This window comes from Falco biarmicus, chromosome 3, assembly GCF_023638135.1.
Source record: "Falco biarmicus isolate bFalBia1 chromosome 3, bFalBia1.pri, whole genome shotgun sequence".
NCBI lineage: Eukaryota > Metazoa > Chordata > Aves > Falconiformes > Falconidae > Falco > Falco biarmicus.
The window spans coordinates 92,241,625-92,264,120 of NC_079290.1; the positions used below are offsets into that span (position 1 = coordinate 92,241,625).

Consider the following 22,496-nt stretch of genomic DNA (forward strand, 5'->3'; position numbering starts at 1 on the left):
TGTTTTTACTTCATTCTGTAAGGTTGCTGGAATGTGTTCATGGAAGTTAATTACTGCAAATTTACAACATTTAAGATATGTTTTAGAAATCATAGCTGTTTAAATCATAAATGCCAATGATGTGTGACGTTACACAGATGTCTGCTATACAGGTAGTTGCATAGTATCCATAATAAACTGTTCGTACTTGCAGCATACATACTAACTTAAAAAAAAAATTCTGAAAGCTTTTCAGTTTTTTACTTTCCGATTATTTTGTATTTTTAGTTCATTCAAAAGGAAAAGTCTTTCCTTAAATTCTTGTTCAAACTCATTGCAAATCTTGTCTGGAGTGACAGTGGATAATACACTTAAATCACTGCAGCAGTTTTCATATTGCTGAAAACTCATCAGTTTTAAAGGCATCAAGAAGGTGAGTTGTTTTTAATAAGGGATGTAGGAGTTAAGTGGTGAACAGAATCATAATACAGGCTAAAGGTAGCACAGATGGGTTCACCAAGACAGTTAATGCCCTGCGTCCGTCAGGATTGTGAACAGTGTAGCAAATTGGATCTATTTATTTAGGCGTCTCATAGTATGAACGGTAATAAGATGGAGGAACTGACAGCTCGGTAATGACAATGCCACAGTGAAAGGCCACAGAAGATCTCTTTAAAAGCCCTTGAAGATTTATGGGAAGAAGAACTTATTTCAAAAGCAACTAAAACCCAATACTGTCACCTATTGGAAGTTTGCAATAGGTTTCACAATACTATTGCTGTTTTTTAAGCCCCAGCTGTTGAAGTGACTAGGTAAATCTTTACAGCCATGCTGGTCTGACAGCAGCATAAATTCAGAATAAATATCCTTCAAATCCTTTTTACTTTGTGTTGCTCTTGCATCTGAGCATTACAGTGTTACAGCTGGTGTTCTTGCTGTGTGGCCTTCCTGTTATTTTAAGTGAATGTAGGTAGTAAAGGAAAAGATCAAGCAATATAAGCTCAAACACCAGGATTCTCACTACAAAATTCAGCATGCATCACCAGGAGAGGTTTCATCTAGGTATAAGAAAGAATTTTTTTTTTTTCCTGTGAGATCAGTCACTGAAGTAACCTCCCCAGGGATGTGGCAGGTTACCATCGCTGGAGGTTTTCAAGATGCAACTGGAAATTGTGCTAGATAGTCCATGTTCCTTTTCCCATGAAAGGCTGGACCAGATGATCTTTTGAGGTTCCATCCAGTCTGGGCTGTTCTGTAATTCTGTGAATTGTGATTCATTTAAGTTTAGCTGTTACAGCTCAGTTGGCCAATGCTGAAATAATTTTTGATGGTTACTTTCAGAAATGTATTTGTAAGGTGAAATGCATAAAGCAGCATCTTAGACTTTAAAAGAAATATTGGCAGTGTTACAGTACATTAAAAAATCATCATGGCCTGCTCATTACTGTATGGTGTTTTTCCAAAATGTACGTTAGACTCCAAGTATCCAGCTCCACCAGATTAGATCATTGCTTAGGACTTGCTGATGGTGACCTACATATGAACAGGCACACAAAGGAAAAAGATAATTATTTGATACACTGGGAAAAATCTTGTGTGTTTGTAGTTGTGTGTAAGTACAGATCGTTTTACAAACATGCACAGGCATACAGTACCATTAGTTCACCTGCTTCATGATGGATGGATTCTTCCTGCTGGAATTCTGTAGAAGCCAGGCAGCTAAGAAGTAGTTGAACACTCTGCCCTTAACTGCTTCAGCTGGAGGCAGAACAAACTTTTGCTGTTGAAAAGTATATCTAGACATATATGAGAAAAAAAATGTGTGCCATGTCACTAATGGCATAAATACGTATTTATCCATGGCTTTCAAGCAACTAATTGTAGGGCATTAATTAAATTAAAACCAGAGAAACGTACAGACCAACGAATGGTGCTTGTGGTTCTGGCTTTTCTACAGGAGTCAATATGACATTATTGCATAGTGTTGATGTAGATGACTAAACGGTCTAAATAAGCAAAACTAAGAATGTTCTTCTGAATAACTTTTGTCTTCTGTCACTTCTGAATTAAAATAGAATTTCACATGCAGCATGCAGTTTCATGTCAATTGATGTGCAAAATCACTGTAACTTTCTTTCCCCTTACCCTTCTCCCTAGGCAACTCATTGCTCCACAGCCCCATGCTAGACCTGGACAGTGATGTGCGTCCGTCACCAATTGGCCATCTCAGTCAAACTGCATCATTGAAAAGGGGTAGCAGCTTTCAGTCTGGCCGTGATGATGGTAGGCATCGGTCTTATCTGGAAAAACAAAGCTGCAGTTTCCTATGTCCTGTGTGCAGCGTAGTTGAAGAAAGCCAAATGGAAATCCACACTCTATGTGTTTGGTTTGGTTTGTTACCAAATAAAATTCTTTATTCTCATGCATTACCATTGCTTACTAAAGGGGTCCTCTGTGTTTTTTGCAAGCAAAGTGTAGTTCATAGCTGAAATCTGGTTCTTAAAATATAGTCAAAGTAAGGAGTATTTTTTTTCTACAAAACCAGATATATTATTTTATATATATATATACACATAACCGCCTACTGACTACTACCTTTTGCTGTTGTTACACCTTTTGTGTATGTTTACTAAGATGTCCCTCCTTGCATTTTCTCCTTCTTTGACTTGACATATCTGGTCCTTGTTGTCTAATTCTGTAAACCCAGAAAAGGAAACATAGTGTGTGACTAAGCCTGAGCAGTGTGTCCACAACCAGCTGAGCCCTTGTGTGTTGTTAAGTGTCTTCAGCACCCTTGTCCAGACAACTTCATTTCAGGAGTCTTTCAGCGGTGACGTCACGAGAGACACAAAATGTTTTTTTCATAGGATAGGTCATTTCTTACCAAAGTAATTTTTTGCAGAAAGCAGGTTTATGTAAAAAACTTTCTGCCTTTCATCTGCTTTGATGTTACTTTTCTCCCAGTTCTGTGGACTTCCTTGAAGCACCATCTATAAATATCTGATTATTTTTAGGTTTTTTTAAGCAAAAAGAGGAATGAAGGGAATCTTTCAAGAACACCGAATGAGTAATGAGTATTGTACATTTTTCTGCTGCCACAGCGTATCTTCATGTGCAAGACAAATTGCATCACAGCTTGAGGTCTAACGTTTGTATTTCAAAATGTAAATTACACAGACTCTTCCAAATATACATGTATACCAAGTAATTACGTTACTGCAATACTGTTACCCTTGTCCTTTCTCAGCCCAAAGCCTTGCATGAAGTTGATTAACAAGTGTTACAGAGCAAAGCAGTAAATTTTTGGTTGCTGTTGGATACTATCCACTAACAATACACATGCCACACTTAATGTAGCAAGCAATATCCACAATTCAGTTTCTTTTTCCATTATATGAATTGTTTTGCATGCGTTTCTGCTTAAATAGTTGTATCTACGGAAGGCAGTTCCAATTCAATCAGTTATCTTGCTTTTAGAGTCTTAGTTATGGATCCATAACCTCTTACAAACTGGAAAAGATAAGTCTTAAGTAAGCTTTGCAGATTCTTTAGTGACCACTTTAAGATTCAGTAGAAAACTGGAGGACTGGAGCATCATAATAATCCACCACAAAGACCCTAGAGTGGAAATGAGTGGCCTCTGAGTTGAGGGTTTTTTGGTACTTTGCACGTGCCTACTGCATGCTTAGAAACAATTGAAAGCTCTACTCAGACTGGAGAGCTAAAGTGAACCAACCACTTAGGATATATGTGCTGGAGCTGCCATTGCAAATATGCCGTGATGTGCTCTGTCTTCAGGTTGCTTGTGTATCCTTTTGGGGTTTAGCAAGTTTGAGGAATGACATCTGAGGGGTTTTTGGTTTGGGGTTGGGTTTTTTTGTTTGGTTGGTTGTTGGGGTTTTTTAGGTGTTGGGTTTTTTTCCCCAATATGATTGACAGTGATTGTCCCTGAGATTGTTTGAACAAATTATTTTGAATTCAAAACTGCAGCATTCAAATAACATTCAGCTCTTTCTTCAGCATATGTTCGTGAGGATATGTAAACAGTAAGTCTAGTTTCATCTTTAGAATGTTATAGCAGAGATTATAATAGAATAAAAGAAAATTTCTGCTTTAATATAATTGGAGCTTTCTTTAGCAACAAAGTCAAAATATCCTGAATTTATTGCCAGAATGTCCTTTTGACATGATGTGCAGTATCTTATTCTAATAAAAATCTGCTGTCTGCAGGCTCAGGACTAAGCCTGAACTATAATTCCTGGAGGGGAAAAGAATTTCATACATGAAGTAAATCTTGCCAGTGTGTTTCCAGTTAGGAGCAGACATCCCTGATTATAACCTTGGGTTGTTGCTGGAGCTTTTGGCAAATATGAAATGGTTTTTTGAAGAAGCTGAAATCTTTTGGTTAGAACTTGGGGTTTGTTGGTGTTACAGAGCCTCTGTTGCTGTAGTACTGTTGGCACAGCTTCCTGGCATAGTCACAGCTTATGTTAATAAGAGGGGTTTCCCTGCTTCTGAGTCTAGACCAGTTCCCTGACAGTCATAAACCAAGCTGGCAAAAGTAGTGCTCTGGCATCCTATCTGTGTCCACCTTGTGAGCTTTGCTAGTTGAGTGTTGAAGTTTTCATGCCTCCTAAGCAAATGCTTCACTATCAGCAGAGTTACACTTTAGTTATGTCAGTCTCTCTCCAAATTTTGAGCTTCCATTGTGATATTTTAAAATAAAAATAAAAATTTCAAATACTAATCCAGAGTCCCTAAACCTTTGGCCATGAGGAAAAAGAACATTTTGGGTAGTGCAGCTGTTTATTCATCCACTAAAGAAATGGACCAATATTTGACCCACGTCTCGACAAATGAATGCTGCTGGAGGCATACTGTATTTCAAGGAGATTAAGGACTGACTACCAACACGATAAAATACTGAGGCTCTGGTGAAGCCTACTAGTTACCTAATGTGCTATTAAGGCAGCTATTTTTGCCTAACTGGTGAGTTTCTGTTCTGTGTGGACAATATTCTTTAGCAAAGGCAAAAAGTGCTGTTTCATCCAATGTTTTTCTGCATTTCCTCAGTTATGATAACACCATGTTTTTAACTTTATAATGTATAAAAGACCAGATTTTATATAAAAAACTGCGCACACCAACAACAATTGACCTCTGTAACTGTGTGTGTTTTGTTTTTCAAAAATATGCAATTTCTTTTTCCAAGTATTTTGAAGTGGACTCTAATTCTTGAGGTGAAATATAAGTCTCTTATCGCTATTATACCAATACCTTGTGTATTATTGAGAAAGCTTCAATGGAGAAAGCAGGTTAAAGGAAACTTTGTGAAATACTTTTCTATATTTTCTGTGTTAATTAGTACTTTTCTTCTGTCCCTGTTCAGCTTTATTTTTACCCCCTCCCTGTCCCCAACCTCCCTTTGCCCCATTTGATAACAAATTGAGAAAAGTTATCTGCTGCCAAAATGTAAGCTGTTTTCCTGATGTGTTTTAATAGCCAGTGTAGTAGGTTTGTGAAGCGAGAGATACCACAGTTACATGTTATGATTGTGTTCTTCTTCCAGGAATCTCATTATATGATTAGCGATACATTTATTGAGTTTTAACAATGATGTTAGAATCCCCTCTGTTTTTCAGATAAAAGATTTTACCAAACAAATGAAAATAAAGGTGAGAGGTTAGCAGCTTGCCCCGGGGAAATAAAGCAGATTTTCCAGTTTCCGTTGTCTGCCTTAATCACTAGCCCGTCCTAGCTGCCCTGTTTCTTCAGCACCACCACCTGATCATTTGAATCTTCTACTGTCTTGATAGCTTTCATGTTATCTTACCTTTTAGAGTGGTTTGAAGACAGAAGACCAGCTGAATGAATTGAAAAGATACCCCTACAAAGGAGCCTATTCTTTATATACTGTCATAGCGCTAGCATCTTGTAAGCATATGACAAGAAAGAGCTTATATATGTATACTGTTTATATTCACATATGTGGACTGGGCCTTAAACTTTTTCATTCCTGCCTGAAAGGTTTTGTATTTACTGCTTAGTCATTTATATAATACAAAGCAGCGGCAAGCTAGTAGTACAGTCTTTATTATTCGTTCAAGTTTTTCAATTTTGCTTTTTCCATCTTCTCTCCCACTTTTAGCTTGGCGATATAAAGCTCCTCAGCAAGTTGTATTTGTTGAAAAGTTGACAAAACTTGTTGTAAGTCAGCTGCCCAACTTCTGGAAGCTCTGGATTTCTTATGTGAATGGAAGTTTATTCAGTGAGGTATGGGTTATTCTATATAAATGACTTTTTAGTAACAAGCTCCATAATAATTATGTTTGAAGTATTGTATTTCACTGGAAGGACTGATGACTTATTTTAATTAGGGAGGTTTATAAAGCAATAGACTATTACACATTTGAGAGATGCTACCTTGACTAGTAAGATGTCTAGCAATACTAACTAAATATAGAAGTGAGATCTTTATTTTAAGTTTTAAAAGAATAAAAGCATACAGTGGAATTAAGAGTTCTGCCAGTAGTGTGTGTTCCAGATGCTGGCATCTATATCTGTGTAGTTCCACCTCTTACTCATAGCTGGCCAGCTGCCCTTCATCAGTGATCTGAATAGCAAATTGCATGAAGGATAGAGATACATAAAAGACAAAGTCATATGGAAAAATATTGTTTCCTTTCTGTGGAACAAGAGTACTCATTTCTTGATCTTTAAGTATTTGGAAGTGAGGATAGGTTCAAGACCACAGTTGCAGAATGACCAAGGCCCAGAGTAGTATACACAGACATACTGTAGGGACTCTAGTCTGGAAGTGCAGTCAGGTGCAATCAATCACCTGTGCTTCTAGTCCTTCTTGCTCAGATGATCTGAGTTTTATAAATTATGTAAATATAATCTTGATAATCCAAGGGGGGGGGGGGGGGGGGGCGCGGGGGGAGGGAAGGTAGTGATTCATGATGTTCTAGTTTTGTATGTACACTATTAACAAATTTTGAAAGGATACATTTCATAATCATTTGATACGGGTAATAGTCAATTTACCATCATAATCATTACCGGATAAATACAATAGCTTTGTGGTTTGTGTTATTGCTAAAATTTGGTCATAGAATTACATTATATTTTACAGAGAGTTCACTTCTGGTTCTCAAGCCGCGTTGTTTCTTTTCCAGAAGGGGAACTGTAGTGATGATGTACTCCCAAAGGGCAGGTCTGACAAAGACAAACACATCATTGAAGTGTAGTGAAAGGCAGCTCTCTGTTCCATCAACAGATTCTAAGGCGCTAATTCACACCTCATCTGCATAGCTATCACTGGGAAGTCCTGCTGACTGCAGTTTGGATTCACTCATTCTGGGCCCTAAAAAACTCTGAAGACAAGGTCTATAAAGAGATGTAGAAATAGTTAGGACAATACAGAGCAGGTGGAAAATAAGCAAGCTTTTGGACATGTCTATTATTCAGATCACCTTCTGTATCGAACCTAAAAATTCATGCATCTAAAACTGTTTAACTGTTGCTATATCATCTCATCTTTCAAGATTTTTTTTGTCCTTACATGCTTACACTGTCCTGCTGTGCTTAATCCTTAAGTCATAACAGCTACAAAATCATCCCTAAAGCAGAACTGCAGCTTTTGGTAGAAAATAAAACAAAAACCTTGGGAAAAGGAAAATTGGAAGTGAAAACAGTGAAAATTTTGCCATTTTCCTTTTCTCTAACTAAAGAATTAATTTCTCAAGCAGTTATTCTATTTATTGCCTTGGTGTGTAAATCAACAGAATGTTTTCATATGATGATACTAATAGGTGCTATAGCCCTTTATATGTTGAACACAAACTAAAGAGCGTTATAGCTCCAGTGAAATCGATTCTGTTTGTGATCCTCATTGTACATGAAACAATCAAAAGAAAGATATGATATTTACTCATAATATTCAGTGAAGGAAGTAGAATCAAGAATAAACCTTAGTACTGTTGACTTTCAGAAGAATAATTAATTTCATAAGGGAAATGACAGCCTTTATATTTGACAACCATATCATTGGAAATTAGACTTTACGAATTCACCTGTTAAGTTATCATAATAGGTTTTTCAGAGTACAGTGAAAAAGAAAGCAATTTCTAGAGAAACTAAGACTTGAGCTGTAAACAAGGTTGAGAAATTCTGCTCATGAAAATGACTGCAAATGGAAAATGCACTGATCTTATGTCATGTCTGAAGAAAACTGTTTCCATGTATTTAAGAAAAAAAAAAAAGAGGAAGAGGTAGTTAGGTAGTTTTCCTGTTAGTCTTTAAGGCACGCTTACTCTTCTTCTGTTGGGCCAGATTCTGAGCTTGTGAGAAATTAATCCCCATACGTTTGATTTCTTCTGCTCCTTTGGTCCTTACGGAAGCCCCCCAAGTTGTTGGGGAGAGAGGCGGGATGGTGCCCTCAGTTCATTTTGTGTGGTCTGCAAGTCACGATGCACTGAGAGTGAGTGTGAGGAGAGAGTGGCATAAGCTAGAAGACTTCTTCTAGAGCACCTAAGAATATCTGTTAGACATCACATTCAAGACTCAAGGTTTACATGTTTTTCTATCAGAAACCGTACAGATTTTAATTGTCCACGAAGAAATTTCTTTTACCACATTGCTTGCTATTTATTGTCATTCAGGAAGCAAGGTGATTGCTACAGTTTTTTAAGAAAAGTCCTGTGAAAAAGGTATAGAGGGTCATTTCAGTTAGCTTATTAAGTCCTCAAGACATTTGGAAAACATGAAAAGAAAATCCACATATATGAATTCCAAACTGTATTTTCTCTTGTTCAGTTTATAGGGTTTTGGGGGTATGTGGTGGTGTTAGTTCTGAAAGGTCAGCTATATGCCTTAAAACATTGTCAGTTAAAGATTTACGTGGTATTTTCAACAGTTTAAAAAGTTGAGTTCTTTGAATCACTCTAGGCGAAGTCACAAATGTGAGTAGTAACCGTTGGTCTTACCACAAGATGGTTTTGGTCTGTCTGTGCAGGAAAGGTGTAAGGTTGGTCTTCAGTAAAACCACTAAGAAAAAGAAAAATAAAAATCAAAGATCTGTGAAATTATATTTTTTTTGGTGGTTTAATCCAGCTGTAAAACAGTGTGAATTTTAAGTTGCTACCTGAGGTTTAAGGGAGTGCAGCTTATTTCCTTTTTAAGGCATTAGAAGACAGAAGTGAATATTACATGCAGCAGTAACTCAAGTGGTGTTCTCAACTGAAACTGTATAATTCGGAGCCTTAAAGTATGAGTTTCATAGTATGTATTTTCCAAAACTGTTTGACAATTTTATTTTTCTTTTAGTTTTTGATCACTTCAAATTATTTCACCTTGAAAATCCTTGAAAACCTGAAATGCTTTAGCAAAAGAGGGAGTTTGAAAAATACAGCTTTTCAAATGAGTGACTTGAAAGCGAACCGATTCTCTTTGAGAACACCCTCTTCATGGTGTTGCGCTTTTCGCCCAGTAGATGTTGCTGTACATACATAAAAGGAGATTTTCTAACTAGAAAATCCTAGATCTGCGCTCAACCCAGTATTTGAAATAACTTTTTCATTATAATTTACTGTGTTCTCAGTAGACTCCACAGAAGGCTAGAACTACAAACAGGAAGACTATTAGTCAAACCATGGTTTTTTTCAACTCTGTCTCATGCAAAGTACTCGTGTTCCTCAGTTTTCAAAGAAGTGAACTGTCCGTGAAGATACGGATTATTTTACATTTGTTACTATTACAGAACTCTTTAAATGAGAATTGTCAACAAAATGCTGTTGCTTAAACAAAAACCCCTCAGTCCTCCCCCTCACATGTTACCGTTCCAAATTGCCCTCATGCCAAGAAGTATCTCCCATGTCACATTGATGTCCTTCTCCAGGCCGCTTTCATGCTGAGGAAATAAGAGTTCCTTCATATAAATTTGATCCACAATTGGGCTATATATGTTTTAGCTCTCACTGACATGGCAGTGAGAAAACTTCAACCTCATGAAGTTTGTATTGCTTGAGCTACTCTTACGCTTGTCTCTGACTTTGTCTTAAAAAACACATTGTCCCTCAGGTTTAAACATTAGCACATTTGTTTAGAGAGAGAAAGTCTTTTCGTATTGAGATGCCATGAGTTAGTTTTTATAATTGCATCATAAACTCATGGGTTTTCACTTCTTCACCTTGAAACCCCTCTTTTCAGAATTGTTTTAACAGTGGTTATGAGATACTTACACTTTTCAATTTTCTCATTTTCACAAGACTGCTGAAAAGTCAGGCCAAATGGAAAGATCAAAGAAAAACGCCAGGCAAAGACAAAACGATTTCAAGGTAAGTTATGGGGGGAAACCCTTGCTTTCTTTCAGTTGTCCTTCAGAGGTATATACTTTAGTGTCACCGCCTTGAAAATTAGATTTCTTAAATCATCTATGTGCCCTGATACCTCCTTCTCCTCTACTCCCTACCATGTAGAGCCACCTGTATGTAAATAATACATTCCAAGCTGGTGTGTGTGGCAACTACATGGCTGTTTAAGTGCTTTGATAGAGTTTTTGCGTGATTTTTCTTTCCCTTCTTCTGATGCAGAAAATGATTCAGGAAGTGATGCACTCTCTGGTAAAACTTATCCGTGGAGCTTTGCTTCCATTCAGCCTCAGAGAAGGAGAATCAAGACAGTATGGTGGCTGGGAGATGAAATCTGAACTGTCTGGCCAGTGGCTAACACATGTTATCCAGACTGTAAGGTAAATGGATCTATGGACCTACAAAATTATGCTAGTCCTGGAATATGTGTGTTTTTAAAACCAGTTGTTTTGTTTATTGTGTTAAGTACCCTGAGTAGTGAGAATGTTAACATTTTCAAAAAATAGGATTAAAAAAATCACTTATGGCAGATTTAGGATTCTGTGTGCAAGTATAATTAATAATGTCTCATGATATAGCTTCATTACATAATAATAGATTATGTTTTTTCATTACCATCTTATGAAAAAAATTGAATAAAATACTTGCTTGGCACAGGGTAAACGCTCCACGAATGAAACAGGATTTGGTTCTTTAGGGTAGAAAGCAATTAATCTGCTTCATTTACTACAAGTCTTCCCCATCTCTGCCAGAATGGGTGAAAATAGAATGCTTCTTACTATAGTATCATTCTTAAATTATGTTTAAATCATTCTTAAATCATAAAAAGTTGTTTTATGGAAGGTGATATTCCTGCTTATAATGTCATTCTACTTACAATTATATTTGTTTATAAATTTAGTAATGTGCATGTCATTAATTACAAAATGTCTCATTAATATACAGAATGTGCTTCTATTTGTCTATGGAGGATATAAGAATTGTCATTATTTTTTTGGAAACTTGATTATTACCTGGATATGATACTATACTTTTTATCTGCAGTTTCCAAAGTAGGTGACAAGCGAAGCACAGAGGAAGAAGAGAAAGGGGTATAGTCACATACAGATATTCTTATTGCAGATGGATGCAGACGCATCACAGTGCTACATACCTGTTAAGTCTCCTTGACGCTTTCCCAAAGTCTGTTGTCAGTTACATTATCTGTACTTCAAGCATTTAGAAAAAAATTTTCCATGTGAAGTTTCTTATTCTAGCTGAATTTTATGGAAAGCTTCCAATTTAAGAAGGAGCTGACTTGGCATTTGATGAAAAGATCTAAAGGGGCAAGGGAACAGGCTTTGGCACCAGTGTTGCCCTTTTATGAGAAGCAATCCAATTTCACTGAAATTATAAAATTCTAGAATTTAACAGTTGCACATCTGTAATATCGACTTGGAAAATTTAACCAACAGATTCTCTAGAGGTTGGTTGTGCTGCCGAGTCCTGCCATCCAAGGTATGATCCAGGCTGTGAGGTTATAGGATATGTGAAAAGACTCTTTTTTTAGAGATTCTCCTCTCGCTTTCTGGCCACTGCCCTGGTAATCAATGACTGAACTGAGAGCTGGGGGAATTTTCTCTCCCTCCCACTCTTTTCCCCACCTCATGTTCTTACTGATGCCTGTGCTGGCACTTTAGTAGTGAGCTAGACTTTAATGCAAAGCAGTCAAAAGTAGAGAAGAAAAGGGGCAGTCTGGAAGAGGAACTGAACATACCGTGATGGGGTACTGACCAGTGATGACCAGTTCAGAAGCTTTTGCAAGTGCTGCAATTCTTTTTGAGCCCACACACTTTGACAATCCGATAAAACCTTGTGACACAACAGCGATGAAGGTGAACTCTTCTCCTGAAGAGTCTACACATTGCATAAAAACCTTATTTATTGCAAAGTTATGTAATAGCTTAGGTCTTATTTGTATAGTTTCTAACATAAAGTCATTATGAAGTACATGACAGAATTTCACTCTTTTCAGCCATCTCACAAATGATTTACAGTTCTATTTGTATGGAAGAATGTTGAAACTTACAAAATTAGATAACGAGTTGTCATTACATCTGTGTGATCTCGGTTTCTCTGCTTGTTTATATGTATAACACAGCTTAAAGTGGGGTGGTTGCAGGGTCTTTCCCTTGTACCCCATTCTGTCATTGCCCAGTATGAATAAGCTCCAGAGGATAAATTAGAGCTATGCAATAAAGTGAAGCTATTCAGAAGCTTTAGCTTTACTGTAAGGGTAGAAAGGTATGTATTTGTTAAGGTGAGTTATAGGAAGAAAAAGATTACCTTAGGAATGTCACAGCTGTGTGCTCCCTTAGAAATGAAATCAATGCTAGACTGCACAGAAGTCCTGTACTTAAACTTCTCATAGATCGGTATTTACGTGTTGTGTTTCCTGGATGGCTGAGATAGTAGATTACATAAGTCTGCACTAATTCAGTAGTTGTGCTGAGTAGATAGCAGCCTTGTTAATCGTAAGGTTTATGATGGTTGGTGCGCAATACCAGGGTAAGGAACTGAAGCCCGCAGGTGGATGATTGGAAACGTTCCAGTTAGTACTCAAACTTGTTTGCTTGTGCCTTCCTGCTTCTGTTCCTTGGCATTTTCTAGTACCTGTGCAGTAGGGCAGATGCCAGTGGCGGCATTTGAATTGTCCTTGCTTAAATATGCAAGAGTCAGATAAAAGCAGTGAAACTCACTTTGTGCCCCTAACTAAAGTCTGAGCTCAACTGCAGGCTTTTAGTTAAAAGCCAAAATACTATTCGTCACAAGCAACTGCTATGTTACTATTTCTACAGGAAGAAATGGAAATGAAATGTTTCCATCCTCAGCTACAGTAGTTGGTGATTTGTGCCCAGTCAGAGTTGGGGGCAAAACAGTGAATGAATGCACTCTTCACTCCTTAAATGTGTATATTCTTGGCAACCTGATGCACAGCCACATCATCATTTATGGCAGTGACTGTTGTAATGCAGATAAACAGTATCTTGGAAACCCTGTTGTGGACCTAGGATTTGATCTAGGAATTCACATAAAAACCGCAAAAAAGCTACTCCTGCTCCAAAACCATTACTCTTGGATCATAAGACAAGAGATGGATGCAGAAAGGTAGGCAGGGAAGTGCAAGAGGTCAGTGTGAAAAGTTGGCATGTTGCTGTGATGACATTAATTATTGTAATGTTACAGAGAAATAAATCTGTATTTGCAAGCTTCTAAATTAAGTAAATAATTAATCTTCTCTGAATAGGATAACCAGCTTTCAAAGATACACTACGGATGGAGCTACTGCATTCGCATGCACAAAAAATGTCTTAAAAAGTCAATGAAGTTATATTAGCTTAAAAGATCCTGCAGATCTACACTTCAGTCTAACTTTATTTGCTTTCTAGGCTTAGTTCTGAATCTCTTACTGCACTCGAGATACCCAACGATATGCTTCAGATCATCCAGGATCTTATTTTGGATCTTCGTGTACGTTGCATTATAGTGACCTTACAACACACAGCTGAAGGTAATAGAAGGCTGCAGATCTCTTTGCTTACTGTCAATTTTTTTTTTTCTCTGATTAGGCCAAACAATGTTCTGGAAGACAACCATGTTTGTTACAGGCATTGTAGTGGCAATGGATTCCACTGAGTTCTGTAATATCTCACTAATGTTACTCAAGTATTTCACTTTTCTGACAGAAATGTGTGTTAGGAGTTTTTTCTTCCCTTAGTTTAATGAATACAGTAGTTTAGGTCTGTTTCCTTTGGGTTGAGACAGTTTTACAATGCCAGTGATTTATCTCATGATGCAGCTTTTCCATATTGGAAATATATTTTATTTTCTTTTTTGAGTTCTCGAATGAAGTGAAGAATGAAATAAGTAGTGTCCCACTCCCAAGAAAAAAAAAATCCCCATCCCTTTATAAAGTATTTTAGTTGTGTGTTTTCCAAGGCCTTTTACTAACATTATAATCCCTAGGCTTCCTGCTGTGTACACAGTTTTTGCCATAAATGTCTGGATTGTCAAGGGCAGTAACACATTCTCTAAATCTAATGTGACTGTATGTGCATCAGAGGCCATTCATCTTACCATTCTTTTATTCAGCTTCGAAACTTAAATGTGAATGAAGTAAATCTTCCAGAAATAAATGTGTCTCTTAAAATCAGGGCAGATTGATCTACTAATTCACTTAGCTTCCAAAAGACTAATTACCTTCAATGTTAAAAAAAAACAAAACTAGGGCTTTTTTAATCTTAAAGTTTCATCAGGTTTTAATCTTTAACATGTGATTCATCATTATTTTGAAGGCTGACATGGAACTAAGTTTTTTACTAAAGCCTGAAGTGTGCAAAGCACGGGTGGCTATAATAAGCAAATTTTTAAATTTTTGGTGACATAGCATCATAAAGCCTCTGTAGTTTATTTAATATAATTTTGATATGAATTGTATTCTTAGATATCAATACTTTTATTATATCCCATTTCAATGTTAATGTTACTTTTCTGCTTTAATATCAAGCTAGCCATACAAATACATAGTCTTGTCTCTTTAAAACTCTATACAGAAAGTATTACCACTGTTTCAGATGTCACTTGAAGTATGAGGATGTCTTTTTTGCTTTTCTTCACTTAGCACAATTGAGATCAATTATATATGTTATTTTATTTTATTTTACTTAAGAGGTAGGTGAAACGGGGGGGGGGGGTGGGATTTGGTTGGTTGGTTTGGTTTTGTGTTGTGGGGTTTGGTTGTTTGTTTTTAATTGTACCATGAGGATGGTCCTATTGGACTGACTGCCCTCTGTCCAGCAGTTGTGACTGATTCCTCAGATGACCCGACTGTTTCAAAGAAAGAAAGTATCTAGCTCCAAACCATTTTGCTGACAGTTCTTAGCTTATTAAATCTCTGAGCATCTGTCTAGCTTCTCCAGTGCAGTCCAGAGAGCTCTGATAAGTGATTAATGATGAAGCTCTCAGCAAAAAAAGTCTGCTGTCTGACTAGTTTTGCCTACTTGTTGCATCATGATGATAGCCTAGTTCTTTGTTCAGATCCAGTGTTTCTGCTGCTTACATACTGATTGCTGGCCACATGTGTTCTGTGGAGGAAAAACTCTTGTGGTAGTCTGTGCCTTAGGTTTTTATAAAAGATTTACCAGTCTATGTGTGTACAATTCTCTGTATGTCTGAACATCTTTATTCATACTTTTTTTTCTCCTTGAATCAAAAGAAATCAGATCCCTTGAGATTCTAGTATGTTATGTTGGCTGGATAATGTATCTCTCTCTGATCTAGCCACTACCAGCAGCCTTCCTTGACTTCTGCTTCCATCCCCTATCAGTTCTGTGTGTTGGCTGTATCCTCAAACAGGAGAAGAAAAAAAGATGCCTGCCTGTATGATGACTCTCATTCCATGTTGTTGCACTGTCTTATCTATGGAACCCTTTGTTTTCTCTGTTGTTTTTTGCCGGCTAAAGCAAAGTTGCATTTGTGCTGTGTGTTTAGATGTGTTTTTCTGGACAGGACCAGGTTAATCAGGCCCTTGAAGAAACTTGTTTTTAGGGAACCAGTGAAAAAGTAGTTAATGGATACTCTCATGGAGCTATGTAGATGGATCTCGGCTGTAGTTATATCTTTAAAACGTAAGTCAAAAAGGTGCCTCCTGGACTTGAATCTCAGCTCTAGAATCTCTCTGAAATATGAGCTGCATAGACTGCTGATAGAAAGTTCAGTCTCATCTCCTGTTGCAGCTTGTAAGTTGGTAAAGGCATTCAGATTGGTTAAAATTTTTAACAGAGCTCTCTAATGGTAGCTATTTAAATAGGACACATCTGCCCACACACGGGGTTCTTGTTGTCTTATGATAAACATTATATACTCACACTGGTCCTGCGAAGCAGCCTGTGTTCTTTCCCTCTTATATGTGTTCAATGGTCATAAAGGTCATGAAAGTCAAATTATGTGAATGCCAGACTAGACAGGGGGTTTACATGAATGTATCTGACTGGAATTCGGTGAGCAGTGAAATACAAGAAAGACATTTGTTGTATTAGCTCAGAACAGAATGCAAAGTTGAGCAGCAACAAAAGCATGTAAAGGCTGATAAGTGCAATCTAAAGCCTTGCAAGAATATTGGTTGAATTAAGAGGTTTACTAAATAGGCAAATGAGTAATTATTCTGCACAATCCTTTAATACTTTTTGTCCTCACTAAGCCTATACTTCCGTAAAATGTAGCATTGCAGGGTATGACACCATAACCAAGCTTCTTAATTTAGCTAATTAAATCACCAAGGTAGTGAAGATACCTTTCAGCATGCATTAGTTATCCTCTTTTCCTCGATTTTGGGGAGAGATGGTAATTCACCAAAATTTTTGCTCATTTAAAAGGGAGTTTCATGGTGTACAGACAGTTCTGATGAGTAATTTGTGTGTGAAAAACTGTATGTCAAAGCCCCCATGACCTGTACACAGTTCATCTTTGTTCTGTTTACAAGTCAATTAAGCCTTAAAAAAAGTGATGGTGCAGAATGCATCCATAGAGGAATTTTGTTTACAGTGCATCAACTTTTGATTTGCATCTTGACTTAGCTCCCGTTAGCTTCAGTATGCCTATAGAAATTGGCACCTTCTGATTAGCAGAAGAGAGTGTTTTTTGCATATGCCTTCATGTATTTTTGAAGAAACTCTAGCAGCATGTATTCTTGACCGCAAGTGGGGACCCTGTGCCTCTTCTATAATTGTTAAATATGAATTATATGCTGCCCTTTCTGTCTTTGCTAAAATACTAGGTACTTGCTCTTTCCTTTTTAATTGAACTGGAGTGTAATAGACTAGAGACCTGGGTTCTTAAGTGCAGTATTTTATGTTGTGATTAAAAATTTACAAAATAAGAACAAACCCAAAGCCTTCACAATATTCCTTTAATTTTAATCTTTCCAGTAAAAGATGTGCTTCATGCAAGTCTTGCCATGTATCATAGATACGGTTCTCTGTGTGGTGTCACCAGCATACCATGTATGAGTTCCATTCTTAGTCACTTGAGAATGCTGAAAGCTTTGAAGCTTTTAGTGCTATTTGCTTGTATGCCTAGTCATTGCAGTCCCAATGTCTGTGGTTTAACTTTTCAAGTTCAAGGAGGTTTTAATAATGAAAATGAATACCTTCTCCTTCCCCCTCCCCCTCTTGCTCTGTCTTACAGATATAAAGAGGTTAGCTGAGAAGGAAGACTGGGTTGTTGACAACGAAGGTTTGACATCGTTGGTGGGTATACTTGTGTGTCTTGTAGGCACATTCTTTGCTGTATTTTTTTTTTTTTGGCAAGTGTAATGAAACTGGTTTCTGTATTCTCCAAAAATTGGGTTATTTTGGACTTTGTATGTGTGCATACTGGTTATCTCTAGTTTTATTAAAATATGAAAATATAGGAAGATTAAAAATACAAACTTTTTTGTGCAGATGGTGGCTTACTTACAGCACTCTTAACAGATTCCCAACACCAAACACAAAGTTGCTTTTTTTTATTTTCTTCCTTTACCAAAATTTTTATTTGTACTCCTTAAACCATTAGGTCTGAAGTAACTTTTAAGTGATAACGCTAGTACTAGACAGCAATATTTTTGAAGGTACAAAACAGAAAGAAAAAAATATACATAAAAGCTTTGCGAATTTGTGAGACATGTAAGAACTGGGCACCAAAATATGTAGCATGACTTTCTGCTCTAATTAGGGTAATTAAAATGTATCAGTATAATTACTACTGACCAGCATGATTTTGCTGAGATAAACAATAATACTTTCATTGTTAAGCATCTTATTTTAGAGATGGTTTCTTGAAGTAAAAAAATATTTTTGAGGTCACAACAAGTTCAGTTCACATGAAAATGCTTCATAACTTAGTAGGCACACTACCATGGAATTGGTCTGTAGCTAGATAAATAGGTCACTTATATGTTATAATGAGAAATTGAACTGAAAAGCAACTAATTTAGGAGATTGCCTACACACAAACAACAGATGAGTTGAAACCAAATTCAGATAAATTAGTGAGATGCTTTCTGGAAATAAACAGTAATGAGTAATGCCTAAAACATAGCAAGCTCGTTGTAGGTGTGACTTAAAAACAATCTGCGAAAGCAGAAAGGGCCTGTGGGAGGGAGAGTTGCTTTGTGTATTATCTAAGGCAATGCTCCACAGACTGCTTTAGTTTTTCTTATTTGCTTCTATAAATACATGTTTGAAGTTGAGTAGGAGGACATAAAGCAGTCACAGTATACACATTTGTAGGAAGGAGTGTTGTGGGGCAATTGTAGTATTATAACCAGATTTACAGCCTCTAGTCGAGGTTTCAGTTGCCGCAGACTTGGGCAAGTCCCTTAACTTTTCTGGTTTTTACTATTCATCTGTAAAATGGAAGGAGGAGGAAGGATCTTCCACAAAAGCTTTGTTTCTTTATGCTTTTGCTGTATCCTAACCCATCTTTGTTTAAAAACTACTTAAGTCCTTTTTGTATTCAGGAATTGCCCATGAATTCCTTGTACACAGCACTTCCCGAGATACTTTTTTGAGGCTTGAGACATGCCAAATTGTGATGGTGCGAGTTGACTATGTGTTGTCATAGCAGTGTTATTTATCTACTAAAGTAGAGTTAGTTCATTATGGTAATGTTAGAGCAAAAATTGTACCAAAAATTAACCAGTATAAACAAGGACCAGGCAGTCTCCTTGGGGGACGTTTTAGATTTAAGACAGAAACTGATTTTAAGTTTACAGGAAATACTGGTTGATAATGCCTTCGGCACTTATATTCCAGGTAAAGGATACAGTAAGACACAGAACCAACTTCCCTCAGTTTCATAATAGCCAAAGAGTAACATACCTGAACAGCTTTATTTTCCTGAGGTGTGATATGGTTTTTTGTGTGGAAACAAAAACACAAGAGCAGCTTGAACTGCTATTCTCTTCTTTTAAAAACAATTATTACAGATTGTCTTAGTGGGTTTTTTTCCCCCCGTGATTTTTCAGGTTGCCATGCAGGCATCACTTTCATGATCCACCTCCACCTCAGCATTTACAGAAATAAAAGTTACTTCTAAACCTAAAGCTGGTGACAAGCCATAAATTATCTACTGGATGAAAAACAGGTTTACACTGTTTAGAAGCTTTTTTTGTCCACCTCTTTGACCCAAATCCAATAGGATGATGTCCCTCTTTTCTAGAGCAGTGACACTTCTGAGCTTCAGTTGCCCTGTACAGCAGCTTCCTGCCTAATACCAGCAGGCAGCCTCATTTAAAAAAAAAAAAAAAAAAAAAAAGTGTGACTTAACAGGGAAGAGAGAAGGACAAGGAAAAACTGACTAATAACTGATGCTGTGAACTTGTTCACACTTATAGAGTGAAATTGATCCATGCATCAAGACATTTGTACTTCAGGTTTGGAAACCTGAAAGTAAAAAAAGGCCCCCAAACGAGTGGATTATTTTGCTTTCACATGAAGGAAAAATTTCAGATGGGTTTTCTTAAAAACCTTTTGCTGAAATCAGGTGCAGAAATATGTGATATCCCAGGTGAAATTCGATCCCAACTTAATAGGGGGGAGAAGAGATGGTGTCACAGGCATCTATACTCTAACTGTCAATATATGCTACCACAAATAAGCTACAAAAATCTTTCATAACCCTTTTAGAAGAGGCTGTTTGGCGTAGAAGTCTCTCATTCAGATTAAAAAAAATGTATGTTGATCTATGGTAAAAATTCTGTGGAGAAGTACAGAAGTACATCACTACAAAATGGTCTTCTGGTAATACATGAATCAGATTTTGGGGCAAGGAGTGGGATGGGGCATAATTTGAAAATAAAAGGCTTCCTAGATGGCATGGAGCATGGAGATTTCAATGTATTTGCGTAGTATATACTTGACATGCTTATCTAAAGCTAACAAGTAATTTGCCTTTCAGCCATCCCAGTTTGAACAGTGCATTATCCATTCCTTGCAATCTCTTAAAACTGTGCTGGACTGCAAACCTGGAGAGGCCAGCGTAAGTTTTGATTTATGCTGCTTTTTGTTGTTCATTTTATGTAAATTACTATTGGGTTTCAGAACAAGAACTCTTAAAGAATGATACAGGGGTATAACTTTCCTCCTTGTGTACACCCTTTTCACTGCTGCTGGCCTTTAGAATTCTGTTTGTATTTCCTTTGTTAGGGGTAATTGTGTGTGTATGAGGCAGATTGAACCTATATTTAAATCTTTAAAGCTGTTGTATTGGAAAAAATGCTACTACTGTAATTTTCAGATCGCAATAGATGTTATTTTATTTACATGAAGGGGGAAAGGGAGGGGCCATTCCTAGGAGCTACTCTTCACTTAATGTTGCATCCAGACTACTTGAAGAACTTAAATTCAGGTTTTTACTTATATAAACTTTATTCTAAATCAGGAGTCCTGATTGTCCCCATCCACTGAATACCTTGAAGACCTGATGGATTGTGATACTGATGTTTTCTTTCAAATTTCAGTGATCTAAGGGAGTTTAATACTTTTCCAAAGTCCCTTGAGCCCCTCTATGTGGGTATTGTTTCTCTCTCTCCTCCCTTATTTTAATTTTTATGCTTAGCTTGTCTAGTTTCTTAATGGACATTACTCAAAAGAATATTCAGTGCATGGTGAATCCTTCTTGTTAGGGTGCAAAGATCTTTGAATATCCTGGGAGCTTTTGCTGCAATTCAATTAGCCAACAGATACGTATCACATGTACTAGGTGCTAGGACTTCTTTCCTTTTCAGCATGTTATCTCTTCATGCTTGTCAAACTGTTTGTTTGGACTTGTATTCTCTCTCTCCCTATTTTTAGAGCGGGGAAGAATTGAAATTGATCCATGAGAAAACACTGTGTCCCGGCAGCTATTCCTATAATTGCATCATCTCTTTAGGGATAGGTTACTCAGGCCTGCCTTGAGAATAAGGCCATGTGAAACTGTTCTGCTAAAATAATATGCTTGCATCTTTAGGTTTTCCAGCAGCAGAAAACACAGGAGGATGTGTGCCAGTTGAGCATTGGGATCATGCAGGTACCTTAAACGCTTTTAAGAATGAAATTGTGAATGCAAGTGATCAACAAAAATGTGTGCTTTGTACCCTGCCCACCTCCCAAAAGGTAGCTTAAGTTGATGACTCTGTTACTCCTCTGATACGCTCTGGGATACTGAGAAATGTTTGACTTTAAAAGTATATAGAACTTACTAGCTGAATCTAATGATATCAGATCCTCAGATGGTGACATATTCAAGTATTTTACTGATTGTGACTGTTCAAGATTTTACTGACAGTTGAGGGATGCTTGCTGAGCTGACGTCATCTAACATCGATATACTGCAGCAAAAGGAGCAGTGCTGGTTTTCATCAGCTGAAGATCTAGCCTTTAATTTTTTTATCAGAAACCAATATTCTTTGTAACAAAGTCTGATATTAAAAAAAAAGATATAAAAATATATACATAATAGCATGCTTTAGGCTTTTGAAACATTTTTATAGTTTTTTCAAATAAGAAATCATAAGCCAAAGCAAAAAATGGATTGTAGTGATGCTTCTGTGATGTTTACTTGGGGATCAACTGTTCAGACTGAACACCTGAAGACTATTAATGCCTTTTTTGCATATCAGCAGATTATCACTGCATAATTTCAGACATGCATGATGAAATTCACTCTAGCAGGATTAAAAACTCCTGTGTTTTTTACTATAAGTAAACTGTGATGCATATAAATTGAAAATATGCATTTAAAAAGTGTAACTAAAATGTTACTGAATTTATGTAAGGTTAAGACAAAGAAAGGTGGTGATGATTGTTCTGCTTCTATTAACTATAGTAAAAGTAAATTTAAGAATATTTTTTTTATTTTTTTTTTAGTTCTGGCAGAAAATGTAGATCTTGCTTTGTTTCCTAGGTCTTCATAGACTGTTTGGAACAACTGAGCACCAAACCTGATGGCGACATAGATACAGCACAGTAAGTGAAATAAATAGGACCTAGGTGTAGTATCCTGAAATTGTGAGTGCAAGTCTCAAATTTGAGTGGTGGTGTGGTTTTATCCCATCTGGTATTTCATATTTCTTGTGAATACTTT

The 22,496-nt window shown here is 36.9% G+C and overlaps 1 protein-coding gene across 2 annotated transcripts in view; it reads left to right on the forward strand.

Moving 5' to 3' along the window:
- The window catches only part of EXOC2 (exocyst complex component 2), a 133,665-nt gene that overhangs the window by 66,629 nt on the left and 44,540 nt on the right, over positions 1 to 22,496 (forward strand). For both annotated transcript variants that reach the window (XM_056330882.1, XM_056330883.1), the window contains exons 12-20: positions 2,137 to 2,262; positions 6,128 to 6,252; positions 10,248 to 10,316; positions 10,572 to 10,729; positions 13,778 to 13,899; positions 17,574 to 17,635; positions 20,328 to 20,408; positions 21,381 to 21,440; positions 22,317 to 22,378. In XM_056330882.1, coding sequence (XP_056186857.1) covers positions 2,137 to 2,262; positions 6,128 to 6,252; positions 10,248 to 10,316; positions 10,572 to 10,729; positions 13,778 to 13,899; positions 17,574 to 17,635; positions 20,328 to 20,408; positions 21,381 to 21,440; positions 22,317 to 22,378 — 865 coding nt within the window. The remainder of the gene's footprint in view (positions 1 to 2,136; positions 2,263 to 6,127; positions 6,253 to 10,247; positions 10,317 to 10,571; positions 10,730 to 13,777; positions 13,900 to 17,573; positions 17,636 to 20,327; positions 20,409 to 21,380; positions 21,441 to 22,316; positions 22,379 to 22,496) is intronic.